This window comes from Pseudochaenichthys georgianus, chromosome 6 (assembly GCF_902827115.2).
Source record: "Pseudochaenichthys georgianus chromosome 6, fPseGeo1.2, whole genome shotgun sequence".
Lineage (NCBI taxonomy): Eukaryota > Metazoa > Chordata > Actinopteri > Perciformes > Channichthyidae > Pseudochaenichthys > Pseudochaenichthys georgianus.
Genome location: NC_047508.1, coordinates 44425329 through 44442407, shown reverse-complemented (window position 1 = coordinate 44442407; position 17079 = coordinate 44425329). Strand labels below are relative to the sequence as shown.

At 41.0% G+C, this 17079-nt stretch overlaps 1 protein-coding gene across 1 annotated transcript; it reads left to right on the top strand.

The window, feature by feature from the left end:
* The first annotated feature begins 7840 nt into the window (after nt 1-7840).
* On the top strand, nt 7841-16840 carry fezf1 (FEZ family zinc finger 1). The gene is made up of 4 exons (XM_034085651.1): nt 7841-8958; nt 11748-11882; nt 13259-13391; nt 14412-16840. Exons 1-4 carry the CDS (start codon nt 8188-8190, stop codon nt 14645-14647), a joined length of 1275 nt encoding a protein of 424 aa, XP_033941542.1. The 5' UTR covers nt 7841-8187; the 3' UTR covers nt 14648-16840.
* The last annotated feature ends 239 nt before the right edge of the window (nt 16841-17079 follow it).

Genomic DNA, 17079 nt, shown 5'->3' with positions numbered 1-17079 from the left:
CTGATATACACCTGAACATCAGCAGGAGAGGACTCTTTAAAGTAGAGACACTACATACTGATATACACCTGAACATCAGCAGGAGAGGACTCTTTAAAGTAGAGTCACTACATACTGATATACACCTGAACATCAGCAGGAGAGGACTCTTTAAAGTAGAGACACTACATACTGATATACACCTGAACATCAGCAGGAGAGGACTCTTTAAAGTAGAGACACTACATACTGATATACACCTGAACATCAGCAGGAGAGGACTCTTTAAAGTAGAGACAATACATACTGATATACACCTGAACATCAGCAGGAGAGGACTCTTTAAAGTAGAGACACTACATACTGATATACACCTGAACATCAGCAGGAGAGGACTCTTTAAAGTAGAGACACTACATACTGATATACACCTGAACATCAGCAGGAGAGGACTCTTTAAAGTAGAGTCACTACATACTGATATACACCTGAACATCAGCAGGAGAGGACTCTTTAAAGTAGAGACACTACATACTGATATACACCTGAACATCAGCAGGAGAGGACTCTTTAAAGTAGAGACACTACATACTGATATACACCTGAACATCAGCAGGAGAGGACTCTTTAAAGTAGAGACACTACATACTGATATACACCTGAACATCAGCAGGAGAGGACTCTTTAAAGTAGAGACACTACATACTGATATACACCTGAACATCAGCTGGAGAGGACTCTTTAAAGTAGAGACACTACATACTGATATACACCTGAACATCAGCAGGAGAGGACTCTTTAAAGTAGAGACACTACACACTGATATACACCTGAACATCAGCAGGAGAGGACTCTTTAAAGTAGAGACACTACACACTGATATACACCTGAACATCAGCAGGAGAGGACTCTTTAAAGTAGAGACACCACATACTGATATACACCTGAACATCAGCAGGAGAGGACTCTTTAAAGTAGAGACACTACATACTGATATACACCTGAACATCAGCAGGAGAGGACTCTTTAAAGTAGAGACACTACATACTGATATACACCTGAACATCAGCAGGAGAGGACTCTTTAAAGTAGAGACGCTAAATATTTCCACTGGAAACTGTGAAACGGACCGAATCAGGAAACAAATCTCCGCAGGTCTACAAACAAAAAGTCTCACAAAAGGTTGAAATTCTCTGAGATCCAGAATCACGCCTACATGTTGATGTAGTTTTTGTTCATCGTGAAACTTACTGTTGTGAAGAATAATGTTGAGCTGTCGAGGTGATACGGTCGTACTGCATCGTGTCCAACATCGATCAAAGTCTTAGAAACGTGCCGACGAACTGCAAAGATCGGGACTTTCTTTTTAACAGGAACTTTTGAACAGATCATCCCGGATGTTTCTCACTCACTGCCGTCCGTTTGCGTGTCGTTGAAAAAAAAAAAGACCGTGTTTAACAAGCTGCCGTTTGCTCAGCGGTCAGATCCCGTGTGTGTCAGTGCCGTTTCCAAGGACAAAAACTAAAGGACAACAATACTATATGAAGAAGTATATTTATATCGTCTTATTGTGCACCTGTTTTGTTCAGGTGTCTAAATGTCACTATTAAAAGGGTTTTTAAAGCACCTGTGTGTTTCACTTCGTGGGTTTTTTTATTGTCTTCACCAGGGCCGTTTCTAGCTGTTTGGGGGCCCTATGATGCTGTTTGGGGGGCCCTAGTTTTTACATTACATTACATGTTAGTCGCTTTGTATAAAAGTATACTCAACACTGAGGACAATCCCCACAGGAGCAATTTGGGGTGAAGTGTCTCAGGGACACAACGACGTGCTGACTGCAGTGGGGTTTGAACCTGTGACCCCCTGATCCGAACACCAACGTACTAGACCACTGCGCCACACGTCTCCTACACTTTTTTAACCACAATGGGGGGGATTCGGAAGCCTTTAAGATGATCTGTGGAGACGCATCAATCTGTTACACTTTAACAGGCTAATTTCACCAAAACCAAGCAACCGAAACAACAAATGATATTAAAAAGGTAAACAATGAGGCTCCTCTCCGTCAATGAATGCAAGAGATGCAGCATTTTCTTAATGTATAATTTACATCTTTCATCTTCCTCAGACGTCACTCATTGGCCGACAGCCCAACGATGATTTGGACTTTATTGATCCCCAAAAACCCAAGCCACAGCTTTGCTATCGTTGCAGTTTAGTTGTGTTTATATCCTACATTTGATTTGTCAGCATATCTTCACCGAACACAGGAGGGGGCTCGGCTGTCTACAAATAAAGACGGCTCATTTTAATTCTCCCCAAATATATTGAGGCTGAACCTGAACTTTCATCTTGGGGGCCCCCTAGTGGCCGCGGGGGGAATCTGCACAGTCCACCTATAGGAAGAAACGGTCCTGGTCTTCGCCAGGATGCTGTTCTTGGTTCGTCTGTCTTTGTGCAGGATTACAAACAAACGACTGCCCGATGTTCACGAGAATGGGCGGACAAGTGGCATCGGCCGATGATTAACACACATTTTGGATGGAAAAGTACTTTTTAAAATGTGTTAAACTTGGACATTTGTCCTTGGCGGCGTTCTGATTTCCCTTTGAGTTTTTTCTACTTTTTCACTCTGTCAAAATAGGTTCTTCTTCATCTTTTGGTTTGTTTTTATATCAAGGTTACTTGAAGTTTATTTTAGACAAATCCAAAGCAATTATATTATTTTTGGGAGGAAATTTTGCGAAGCTTTAAGCAATTTAATTAAATTTGATTTGAAGACGTTTCCTTGGATTTTTACACTGAACCATTAATTGATGGTACGAATAATCCCTACTGTTATTCCTTCAAGCTGCTTTTCAAATGCCTTCATGTTCTTTTCACTTGTATCTCATTTTAAAGGCTCTGAAGCGGGGGGGGTCAAACAAAATTTGATCGCGGCCCATATCAGCGTTTTGGTTGCACTCAAAGGGCCGACTGTAACTTCAAGACTGTATAAAAAAATACATATTTAAATATTTAATAAATATAAAAGTATGCATTACACTATTGCCTCTGCTTTGGATTATTATCGGATAGGGTAATAACTTCATAATTAACGTCTGAAAGCAGAAGTCTAGCGCAAATAATTTCACGTCTCTTCAGTGCGCACGTCACAAAATGATTTTAAAAGAAAAGCCAAATTCTGGAAAAAAGTCACATTTGAGATGCATTGTGGGACATGTAGTTTATGGGCAGCGTGCTTCTGTAAATCGGCATGTAACCGTAAAATAAACATATTATATTCTTTGCAAGCTCTTGTGGGGCCACATGAAATGAAGTCACAGGCCGGATTTGGCCCCCGTACCTTGAGTTTGACACCCCTGCTCTGAAGGGAATTTAAAAGCAGTTTTCAGTCGTTAATTAATCAAATTAAACCTCCCTTTATATTTTATGAATTTGGATCAAGCTGCTTTTAATATGCCTTCATGTTATTTTCACTCGGATCTAAATATAAAAGCCTTTTCACTCGTTAATGGATTCAAACAATTGTTACACCTGAACATCAGCAGGAGAGGACTCTTTAAAGTAGAGACACTACATACTGATATACACCTGAACATCAGCAGGAGAGGACTCTTTAAAGTAGAGACACTACATACTGATATACACCTGAACATCAGCAGGAGAGGACTCTTTAAAGTAGAGACACTACATACTGATATACACCTGAACATCAGCAGGAGAGGACTCTTTAAAGTAGAGACACTACATACTGATATACACCTGAACATCAGCAGGAGAGGACTCTTTAAAGTAGAGACACTACATACTGATATACACCTGAACATCAGCAGGAGAGGACTCTTTAAAGTAGAGACACTACATATACACCTGAACATCAGCAGGAGAAGACTCTTTAAAGTAGAGACACATACTGATATACACCTGAACATCAGCAGGAGAGGACTCTTTAAAGTAGAGACACTACATACTGATATACACCTGAACATCAGCAGGAGAGGACTCTTTAAAGTAGAGACACATACTGATATACACCTGAACATCAGCAGGAGAGGACTCTTTAAAGTAGAGACACTACATACTGATATACACCTGAACATCAGCAGGAGAGGACTCTTTAAAGTAGAGACACTACATACTGATATACACCTGAACATCAGCAGGAGAGGACTCTTTAAAGTAGAGACACTACATACTGATATACACCTGAACATCAGCAGGAGAGGACTCTTTAAAGTAGAGACACTACATACTGATATACACCTGAACATCAGCAGGAGAGGACTCTTTAAAGTAGCGACACTACATACTGATATACACCTGAACATCAGCAGGAGAGGACTCTTTAAAGTAGAGACACTACATACTGATATACACCTGAACATCAGCAGGAGATGACTCTTTAAAGTAGAGACACTACATACTGATATACACCTGAACATCAGCAGGAGAGGACTCTTTAAAGTAGAGACACTACATACTGATATACACCTGAACATCAGCAGGAGAGGACTCTTTAAAGTAGAGACACTACATACTGATATACACCTGACCATCAGAGGAGAGAACTCTTTAAAGTAGAGACACTACATACTGATATACACCTGAACATCAGCAGGAGAGGACTCTTTAAAGTAGAGACACCACATACTGATATACACCTGAACATCAGCAGGAGAGGACTCTTTAAAGTAGAGACACTACATACTGATATACACCTGAACATCAGCAGGAGAGGACTCTTTAAAGTAGAGACACTACATACTGATATACACCTGAACATCAGCAGGAGAGGACTCTTTAAAGTAGAGACACTACATACTGATATACACCTGAACATCAGCAGGAGAGGACTCTTTAAAGTAGAGACACTACATACTGATATACACCTGAACATCAGCAGGAGAGGACTCTTTAAAGTAGAGACACTACATACTGATATACACCTGAACATCAGCAGGAGAGGACTCTTTAAAGTAGAGACACTACATGCTGATATACACCTGAACATCAGCAGGAGAGGACTCTTTAAAGTAGAGACACTACATACTGATATACACCTGAACATCAGCAGGAGAGGACTCTTTAAAGTAGAGACACTACATACTGATATACACCTGAACATCAGCAGGAGAGGACTCTTTAAAGTAGAGACACTACATGCTGATATACACCTGAACATCAGCAGGAGAGGACTCTTTAAAGTAGAGACACTACATACTGATATACACCTGAACATCAGCAGGAGAGGACTCTTTAAAGTAGAGACACTACATACTGATATACACCTGAACATCAGCAGGAGAGGACTCTTTAAAGTAGAGACACTACATACTGATATACACCTGAACATCAGCAGGAGAGGACTCTTTAAAGTAGAGACACTACATACTGATATACACCTGAACATCAGCAGGAGAGGACTCTTTAAAGTAGAGACACTACATACTGATATACACCTGAACATCAGCAGGAGAGGACTCTTTAAAGTAGAGACACTACATACTGATATACACCTGAACATCAGCAGGAGAGGACTCTTTAAAGTAGAGACACTACATACTGATATACACCTGAACATCAGCAGGAGAGGACTCTTTAAAGTAGAGACACTACATACTGATATACACCTGACCATCAGAGGAGAGGACTCTTTAAGACTTTGTGTTCTGTTTCCTCTTAAAGAAGGTCTTATTCTCCATTACCCTTTAATCTTGCAGGTTTAAGGGTTTTCCTTTAAGGGCTTCTGTTCCTTTGGAAACTGTCGCTGGCTGCGGTCCATCAGCTTCCTTTTCTCTCCTCATTAAAATGAGCATCGCACATTTTCCCGCCGCCGCGTCACGAACAGAGCAAGGACACTTTATTATTAATTAAAATAATAATAGTTTCAATAGAAAGGCTGAGATAGGTTTCGACTTCCAGTGAAGAGAAACACATCTAATGAACATCACATTTTTCATCCAGATTTTAAAAAGGTTGTGTTCATGATTATTATTATTTTTTTTTTAAACATGAAATTGAAAGATTAAAAAAAACAATAAAACACAAATATTTAAAGCTCATATTAATATATAAATTAATTCAGCAGGAGATAATTACTCTGCAGAACAAAGACACATCACTGTCAATAATAATTTGATAATGCACTTTCTTTTACTATTTGCATATAACTCTTATTTCCGTGTTGTGCAGAATTGCATCGACGTACACATATAACGTGTGTCTTAATTACACTTCACATTACATTGAATTACCTTTATTCCACTCCCTCATTAAGTGGTTTTCTGATGACACATCTTCATGCAATCAGAATGCCTTTTGTTACTGCCAAAAAAAACATTATATTGTTAGTATTATTATTGTATCTTTAAATGTGTGCAATAATGGCAACACTTTAATTTCCCTTTATTGATAAGTGCTTTATAAGTTAAAGGCAGGTTTAAGGACATTTTAAGTTAATATGTGTAGGTATTTGTCAACAGTTATCACCCGTCATATAATCTCAATTCTGCATTATTGTATCAAGTCGTTATCCTTCATTAATGGATGTCAACACGGGGGTTTAAAAATAACGCGTATGCTAAAATGTACATTACGGAGATGCATTAATATAATTATTATAAAACATGTTATTATTTATAGAACATTAGGAGGACAGAATGAACACAGAAGGCCTGCAACAACCAAGGCCTTTCGTAATAAAGAGCTTTTTGCTTTTCCTCAGGCTTATCAATTATTTGCTGGATGACAAAATAATGATTGTATTTTTTGCCAAACGAGTATTTTATAGAAATGTGTTTAAATGTGTTCCGCGACCTCTGAGCCTCAAGCGTCCCGTAGAAATACTAAAGTCTTAAATCTCACATTCCTTCATAAAAAATGCCACCGTAATGTTTTTTACAAACTGCATTCGTTTTAGATTGATACGCCAAAAATATATACTGTTTTAAATACTGCCTTTTTAAGACCTCGTGTTTTCTGTTTGCTGTATTGCTATTGAAGGGGCATCCAGATTCATGTTCACTTTTTTTTTTAATTTAAAAATCTTTACTCGCTTCTGATATTTTAACAAATCCTTCCGATCATTTCCAGTCATTGTCTCACCGTCAAAATGTACAAATCAGAATAATATAAATGAGTAATAATAATCTCAGGCTTTATCAGATTAACTGAAAAGTGAAAAACGACATTTTAAAATCTGGTGTTTGTGTTTTTCACAATAACGAAACACACAGTCCGGAAACACGAAACAAATACCGGACACACGGATTCTTTATTATGTGTATCTCCTGCTTCGCGTGTCCGGCCCTTTCTGTCCATCTAATGTTCACAATGTAACAATAAATCCTGCTTATTAGCTTCAGCTCACTCTTCATCATCATCACTGGAAGGATGAAGGTTTGCGCACATCGTGTTATTTATTTGCGTAAATGCGCGTAAAAGAGCCAAATGCATCCAAAACAAAAAGACAGCATGCAGGAGACGAGATAAGAAAGCGCAGCTAACTGTTATTTCTCAGGTTGCTTCTTCAGAATACACACAAGTCTACAGAGAGCCTTTTCTGTCGTGGGCGTGTTTGTTTGCGCGTCCAAACATCATGAGCGCAAAAAAATAAAAGGATGGAGACAAAAAACGCTCCGAGTCAAAGTGTGATATTCAAAGCCCACCCAGGCTCAGATCGATGTCTTTAAATCCATTTCCTGTTCAACATCTCGATCCGTGTTCTGTCTCAAGTTCAGCCACATGACAGCTCCGCGTGTGTCCGTGCGTGAGAGGGGCTGGCGTTAGAGGAGCCAAGACGCGGCCGAACCTCCTCCGCAGCTCCTGACCCCCGCGTTACGTGATTCAAGAAGGAAAGAAATGATGTCACGCGAAGCCACAAGGGGACCTGGGAGTTACCAAATACCTTCCAGTTGAGCAGGAGTCCTGCCAAGTGAGGGACGACCTTCCTCCTCCTCCTCTTCCTCCTCTTATCCAGCGGTGACAAGTGCAGAGAATCGACAGCGGAGTATTGAGCAAATGATCTACTTTCCCTGCTTCCTCCTCCTGGACGGTTAACGACCCGCGAGGTCTCGGCTCTCCGCGCGCGCTGATTGCCGTCGATAAGGACGATAAGGTGATTTTGTTTGGAGGGGGGGTTCCCCAGCAGATGATGGGCCTGTGAGGAGCGACCTTCCCCTCCAGCAGCTTCTCATCGCGGCGGTGATGGACGGTCCTCTCCGCCGCCCAGCGGGGATCCTCGGCTCCCCCCCGGCTTCTGGGAGCCAGCCTGCGGGCTCAGACTCGCTCATCTCCGGCAGCAAACCTCTCGCTTTCTCCATCGACCGGATTATGGCCCGGACGCCCGAGCCCAAGTCGATAATCCCGCTCCCCAGCTGGTTCCAGCCCGCTCCTCCCGCGGGGAAACCCGACCCGGCCCCGCTGCACTGCATGATCCCGCTGCTGCCGCTCGGGTATGAGACCGGACACCGGATCAGCATCACCGGGCTGGAACCGGGACACTTTGACGCCTCTTCTCTCGCGGCTCCGGCAGACTTTCTGGGTTTCGGGCTGAACTACAAGCACGGTCCCCCGCAGGATGAGTCCTCTCCGGGGCAGTACAAGCTGTTCCGGCCGCGCGTCGTGAACCAGTCCCATTTCCCCACCATGGGCACCGTGTGCTACCTGAACTGCACCGGGGACACCGGGGGAGGAGGGTGCGCGCCCCCCGGGCTCGTGAACCTGCACCCCATGGCCTCCTACCTGCTCAGCGCGCGCCACAAAGCCCTCATGGCGGAGAAGAGCGTGAAGCCGGGGTTACAGCAGCAGACGGACCGGTACCCGGTGAGTCAGAGTCAGATCCAGAACTACATGAAGGACCACATCCTCACCGAGAAGATCTTCAAAGGCTCCGCGGCGGCGGCGGCGGCGGCCCGGATCCAAGGCTCGTGTCCCGGGAACAAACCCAAAGTGTTCACCTGCGAGGTCTGCGGGAAGGTGAGCGCTCCGGTTATTAAAGACATTAGGAAAGAAACGAAATGACCTCGCGACGGAATGACTTATGTTAAATAGAGAGTTAATTCAGAAGGTTTTGGACCAGATTTAAACTAAACCGTTTCAGGGAAAGTGAGTCCCGAGTCCGGTATTATTATTATTATTATTATTATTATTATTATTATTATTATTATTATTATTATTATTATTATTGTAATTATTATTATTATTATTATTATTATTATTATAATTATTATTATAATTGTAATTATTATTATAATTATTACTGACCGGGAAACTAAATAAATCAAATGAAATGAAATCAAGCTTTATTATATAGCCCAATATCACGTGTGTCTCAGTTTGCTTTACAGACTAAAAACAAGTATATTGGAGTTAAAGCAAACTGAGAAGATAAGATAGTGTGTGGAATACAAATAGAAATAAAACAAAAAAAATAAGATACAAGTAATGACTTCAAGACGTAATGACTTAAGTGTTAATTCAGAGGATGTTTAGGCCTTTGGTGAAAACCCAGATTCAAAGGAAACATTGAAGATGTGTTCAGTCCTGAGACCTGTATTAATAATCAGGAAACGATATGACCTCGAGACGGAATGATGTATGTGTTAAATAGAGTTAATTCAGAGGTTTTTATTACTGATTATTATAAGAATGGCCTTTTGGAAGAATCCAGATTTAAAAGAAACCATTTCAGGAAGTCTTGCTGTTATCATTCAGGAAACGAAATCACTTACAAACATGCAGCTGGTTACTGTTTCATAAATAAAGTCAAACCGAAAGATTTTATATCTGATTATTATTATTATTAGGATTTCTGTTTTTAATCTGGATGGACTTTTGGATTACTCTATTTGAGGGGATACATTTCAAAGATGCGTTTATTAAAGGTTCATCGTTTTAATCAATTTAAGAATCCAGATTTATGTTACACTATTTCATGGGATTTTGTATTAAAGGGTTATTTTTGGGGTATTATTGAATCGGATTCAAACCTAAAATGTTGATTTTTCAAACTGGTTTAAGAATTATTATTTTTTTTAACATGTTTTCATTAAAAAGTCAATTTTAACGATGTTCATAAAATCGGATTAATTCACGGTGTTTTGGGATAACATGTATAACCATGTATAACCGCGCGCGCGCCACATCAGCGTTATGGTTGCACTCAAAGGGCCGGCTGTAACTTCAAGACTATACAAATACATATATAAATATTTAATATAAAATAATATATTATATTACATCATTGCCTCTGCATTGGATTATTATCGGACAGGGTAATAACTTCATAATTAACTACGTCTGAAAGCAGAAGTCTCGCGCAAATAATTGCAAGTCTCTTCAGTGCGCATGCACAAAATGATTTAAAAAAGAAAACCCAAATTCTGAAAAAAAAGTCAACATTAAAAAAAAGTCAAATTATGAGAAAAAGTCAAATGTGAGATGCATTGTGGGACATGTAGTTTATGGGCAACGTACTTCTGTAAATTGGCATGTAACCGTATAATAAACATATTTTGAAAGCTCTTGTGGGGGCGCATTACGTGAAGTCACGGGCCGGATTTGGGCCCCGGGCCTTGAGTTTGACACCCCTGATGGAGAGTGAAATTGGCCCAATTATGAGTTATATCACCTCATCATCAGACGATAAAGGATCTGCATTCCCTTTCACTCGTGAGGAAATCATCTTAATTAGAAAATGATCGCGTCATTTAGAAACATGCACATTTTGAACGGGATGTTTGAGTTCTAAAGTGAACAACAAGTAAACAACAACAACACAGCATACATAGGATTGAAAACGGGATTGGATTCATTTAGACTTTCTTTCAGGATCATTTGATATAGCTTCCAGGGAATCTGTCAGAATAAGAGGTTTTTGATTATAAAGACAAAAAGGGTGAGGACATATTGTCACGTCCCAAGTGTAGTCCTTTTATAACAAATACATGACCGTAAATGCTCTTTGAGGAGGAGGAGGAGGAGGAGGAGGAGGAGGAGGAGGAGGAGACTGTGCCAAAGAAAATAAATATAAGAAAAGCAGGCCTATCTCTATCTGTCCTCTGAACCCACAACTCAAACAAAAGCCTGAACTATAAGAAGTGGACAAAGCGGAATAATCCACTCACCGTGTGTCTAACACGTGCTATACCACGTGAGGAAATGTAAAGGGTAGCCCAGACTCACTCCTCCACCTCCCACACGTTCACACAGGTCGGAAAACAGAGTCCAGTAGAATCAGAACTAAATTAAATGTTGTTAATTCTGTCATTAAATTAAAAACAGTTGCAAAACAACCGCATCCAATGACGGAGCTCGCTGTGTTGTCCTGACAGCACGTGCACTCGGAGCCCACTGAAGACCCCCGGCAGCTTTAATTAGACTCAGGCTGATCATTAGAAAGCTCCAGATTAAGACGTTCTGGAAAACATCGCGAGCCTTTAAACTGGGACATAAAGGGGGGGGGGGGGGGGGGAAGTGGTTTCAATGGCATTAATTGTCCTTTAAATGTCTTTCTTTTGGAGCACAGAGGACAGAGGACTTTCTTATTTTAATTAACCACATCTCCTCGCGCTGGAGAGCGTGATGTCAGACACATTCAATATGTGTTTTACGACAATAAACTAAAATATAATATGTGTTATTTTAAGGGGAATAAACAGTGTGTGTGGTGTGTGTTATTAATGTAATGTGTATTTTATTAATTTAATGTGTGTTTTATTATTTTAATGTGTGTTTTTTACATCGTATTTTTTTTTCTCTCGCAGGTGTTTAACGCGCACTACAACCTGACGCGCCACATGCCCGTGCACACAGGCGCGCGGCCGTTTGTGTGCAAAGTGTGCGGGAAAGGCTTCCGACAGGCCAGCACGCTCTGCAGACACAAAATCATACACACTCAGGTAGGACACACATCAAATACATGTACATTGTGTAACTTGTGTGTGTGTGCGTGTGCGTGTGCGTGTGTGTGTGTGTGTGTGTGTGTGTGTGTGTGTGTGTGTGTGTGTGTGTGTGTGTGTGTGTGTGTGTGTGTGTGTGTGTGTGTGTGTGTGTGTGTGCGTGTGCGTGTGTGACCTGACAGTCCATTTCAAAGTGAAGTTAATCCATTCAATCTATCATTATATTAGTTGTGTAAGGGTCTTGGTCTCTGAGGCATTTATTTAAAGTGAAAACAAATAATGCACTTTGTTGTTTCCACGTGGTCATGTTTGAATCCCTTAAACGCTTAATAAACACGTCCCTTGTCACATTGCTCGGTGTGGTATTCAGACGCCTCAGAGTCGAACTGAAATGCTACGTTTGAGTGGAAAAAGTAAACATTAAAATCACGATTGAGCTTTGTCTGCCTTTCTTCCTTGAGCTCCTCCTGCGGTCCCTCAACACATCCACATCATCTCAGATAAACCAGCTCGTGCTTTTTAATCCTGCAGCCAACAAATAAACATCAGACAAAGTTGACACGTATTTAATATGGGGTGAATTGCCCTCACGCGGGACACCTCCACTTCCGCAAACAAATGAGACTCAATGAAACTATGGGTTAACACGAGCTGTGATGTCATGCGATCAAAATCATGACTGGATTGTGTGTGTTGATCATCCCTGCTTCATTTAGAGGGGTGTCAAACTCAATTTCATCGCGGGCCACATCAGCATTATGGTTGCACTCAAAGGGCCGGTTGTAACTATATAAAATATACATATATATAAATATATAATATATATAAAATAATGTGTTATATTACATTATTGCCTCTGAATTGGATTATTATCGGATAGGATAAGGACTTAGTAATTAACTACGTCTGAAAGCAAATAATTGCAAGTCTCTTCAGCGCACATGTCACAAAACAAGATGCATTGTGGGACATTTAGTTTATGGGCAACCTGATTCTGTAAAGCGGCATTTAATCGTATAACAAACATATTATATTCTTTGCAAGCTCTTCCGGAGCCACATGAAATGAAGTCGCGGGCCGGATGTGGCCCCCGGGCCTTGAGTTTGACACCCCTGATTTAGACTTCTTTAACTTCTTTCTTGTTCAGCCGAAATGAAATATAATAGATATTGATCGACGTGTGACTTCCTGTGATAATTAATACATCCTGTGGTCAATCAACACATCGATATCATTTCAGCAGAATGAGCTCGTGTTTTTAAATCCTGCAGCAACTAAATACAAAATATAAATCTGTCAAATCATGTTAAATACAAATAAATAATTCATGTATTTTCTGTGATATTAAATACATCTCCTCCCGTGTGTGTGTGCAGGAAAAGCCTCACAAGTGTAACCAGTGCGGGAAGGCGTTCAACCGCAGCTCCACGCTCAACACACACACGCGCATACACGCGGGATACAAGCCGTTTGTGTGTGAGTTCTGCGGGAAGGGATTCCATCAGAAGGGTGAGGAAACAGAGAGTGATCTGATATATTCAGAGAGTAGGCTACTCAGATCTGGTACTTGAGTAAAAGTAGAAGTACTCAGATCTGGTACTTGAGTACAAGAAGAAGGACTGAGATCATGCACAAGACATAAGTTAAGCATTGTCTGATCAAGGTGCATTATGGGAAATGTAGGACAGACATTTTGACAGAAACAGTACTCAGATCTTCTACTTGAGTAAAAGTAGAAGTACTCGGATCTTGTACTTGAGTAAAAGTAGAAGTACTCGGATCTTGTACTTGAGTACAAGTAGAAGTACCAGAGTGTAGGAATACCTGCATTCAAAATGTTACTCAATTGAAAGTAGAAAAGTATTCATATTAATATATAAATACTACGGTAGAATATTACGGACAATGTGAATGGCGACCCTTCCCAGCCTTATAGTCTGTGGGATAAAACACGTATTTAATATGCTAATGCTTCACTGATGCTATATGAAACAAGGGGTCCTATACATTTCCCATAATGCACCTGGATTGTGTGTTTTGATCAGACCCTCCCTGCTTCATAGACACTAGAGGAAGATTCTGATCATTTAACGAATATCTTAAATGCAAGTCTTTTTAAGGCCGAACAGCTGTCAAAATGTCCGTGTCCTACATTTCCCACAATGCACCTGGTGTATTTAGGCTGTTTCTGGATTTCTTTCAGAGAAATTATCTTTGATTTTGACACTTTTAAGGCCAGTACAACACAGTCAAAAACAAAGCGACAGAGTCCGATATATGTATATGAAACTACCGGTCCTACATTTCCCATAATGCACCTGGATTGTGTGTTTTGATCAGACAATGCTTCATTTAGACTAACTTATTTCTTGTGCAGCCAAAAACGGATTCTTATGATAATGAGTTTGACAAAAAAATTACTTTATATTGTCTGATTTTGAAGCAGTTTCTGAGATATCATTATATTTATTAAACTCTTTAGTCAAAGTATTTCGTGTTTTCTGACTCCTGTTCTTCGACTCTCTGCAGGAAACTACAAGAACCACAAGCTGACACACAGCGGCGAGAAGCAGTTCAAGTGTGCGATCTGCAACAAGGCCTTCCACCAGGTGTACAACCTCACCTTCCACATGCACACGCACAACGACAAGAAGCCCTTCACCTGCCCCACCTGTGGAAAAGGCTTCTGCAGGAACTTTGACCTGAAGAAACACATGAGGAAGCTGCACGACCTCAACACCGCGCAGCCCCCCCCGCAGGCCTGAACCAGGCACTACAAACACTGAAACTGAACTCAAGTCCTGGTCTATGGAGCCCTGAAGGTGTTAGAAAGAAGTCTATTTTAATTTATTAAGAACTTTTGCCCCTAAGTGACCAATCAGTGTGCTTCGTTACCCTGGATCCAGTCGTTTGGATCCTCTAATATGTGTCTTTTGGTGCCGAAAATCACAAAATCCTGCTCTCAGACGGCTTCATTTGGACACTGACTTCTGTCTTGTGCAGCCATGAAGTTCTCCAAAACCTCAAGGAGGATTCTGACTATACATGCAAAGAATATATGGAAAAATATCTCATATTTGACTTTTTTAAGGCCAAATGAAATGTCAAAATCAAAGCAAGGCTTAGATTTACATGACAAAACGGGTCCTACATTTCCCACAATGCACCTGGGTTGTGTGTTTTGATCCTCCCTGCTTTATTTGTACACCAAAGGACGATTCTGACAATTAGTTAAAAACGAATATCTTAAATACAACTCAATTGAGGCTGAACAAACTGTCAAAATGTCTGTGTCCTACATTTCCCACAATGCACCTGGATGGTGTTTTTAGGCTGTTTCTGAATTTTTTTCCAGACAAATTGTCTTTTATTTTGACACTTTTAAGGCCAGGAAAACAGTCAAAAACAAAGCGGCGGAGATAGAGATACGGATGAAACTAAGCGTCCTACATTTCCCACAATGCACCTGGTTTGTGTGTTTTGATCCTCAACAGCTATGAAGTTTTCTAAAACCTATTTTTGTTTAGACGCTTTTCTCAAAAATCTCAAAGTCTACGCAGCAAAACCTAAGACATCCTGATTAGGCTTCAAAAACGAAGACTCCTACATTTCCCACAATGCAACTGGATGGATTTCCTGGATAGACCCTTCCTGCGTGTCTATTTCTTCAAAACCCCAAATGCTCTGTCTGTAACGCAGCTTTTCTGTCATCAATTTGTAATTGAAGTATCCGAGAAGGAACGAAAAAGCGAGTGAAGTTCCCCTTTAAATTGTTTGACACAGAAGATAACCGATCGTGTCGCATCTCAGATGAAAAGTTGACAATCGCGATGGAAGTATCGCTGTAAAATATTTGGCGGTAAATCCAAAACGACCAACGACAATCAGTATTTTTTGGTCCCTGTTAAAAAAAGAGACACATTTTCACATCGATGAAGTCCAACAGTATTCGCTCACAAACGGGGACATTCCACGCTTGTTTTTGGTCAATGAAAGGAGTAGGAAAATAAAACGGAAAACATCCCATGTGAACATCTCGAAGCATGTGGCGGCGGATGAGTGGATGTTTTTTTTGGGACGATGATGGACGTAAACCCAAATGAAAACGGAGCGATCGGGTGCTATAACGTCGGCACACGATCGAGGAGAAGCGACGAAAACACACCATCGAAAAAACTGCAAATATAGGATCGCAAAACATCAAGTGGACGAGGATCTTTTAAAAATAAAAGCTGCACGGATACGCACATTACCCTCTTGTTGAACCTGTGAAAAAGGACCAACTTTTTAATGTTGTTGCCGCTGCCAACGAACCCTACTCATTGTGCTTTGAAGCTCAAGGGATACATTCAATGAAGACGGACTCCTACGACTCCTACGACTCCTACAACTCCTACGACTCCTACGACGCCTACGACTCCTACGACTCCTACGACTCCTACGACTCCTACGACTCCTACGACTCCTACGACTAAACCAACCGTTTCCATTCGTTTCCTGGAAGAAACTCCTCTCAGGCCTCTTGACCCGTTCCTCTTGAACTTGACCTCTCTGACCCCCAAACGCCTGGACACGTCGGACTCCCTGCTCGCGTTGGACTGAGGACACTTCAGAGGACAAACTGAACTTTAAACTCCTCTGATTATGAGTCGATGATATTATAATGGTGGCTAATTATCACGTCCTTCGTGGTTTTCATTATTTTGCATCTCAGGATGTGGGATTGGGGACACCGGAGATGAAGTGGAGGTGAAACGAGACGCAAGTGGAAACCTGATTCACACCAAGGTTCCAACAGAAGTCTTTGAGCTAATGTTATATATTCTGTCTTAGTCAACACATCCCATGCGCAGACCAAACCAGGTGATTTTATGCAACTAACTAAGTATTGTGTGTGTGTGTATCAAAGTCTAATATATCTTCTTTCTCTGTGCCATAGTGCGCCGTTGTCGTCCAAAAATATTAAAAAGTCGTCATAATTTTGCATTTATTATATACATGTTCTTTTATTACCTTGAACACACGCTGTACTTTATTCTGACTCAATCCCACACACACACACACACACACCGTCCTGTTGACACACACACACACCATCCTGTTGACACACACACACACACACACACACACACACCGTCCTGTTGACACACACACACACACACACACCGTCCTGTTGACACACACACACCGTCCTGTT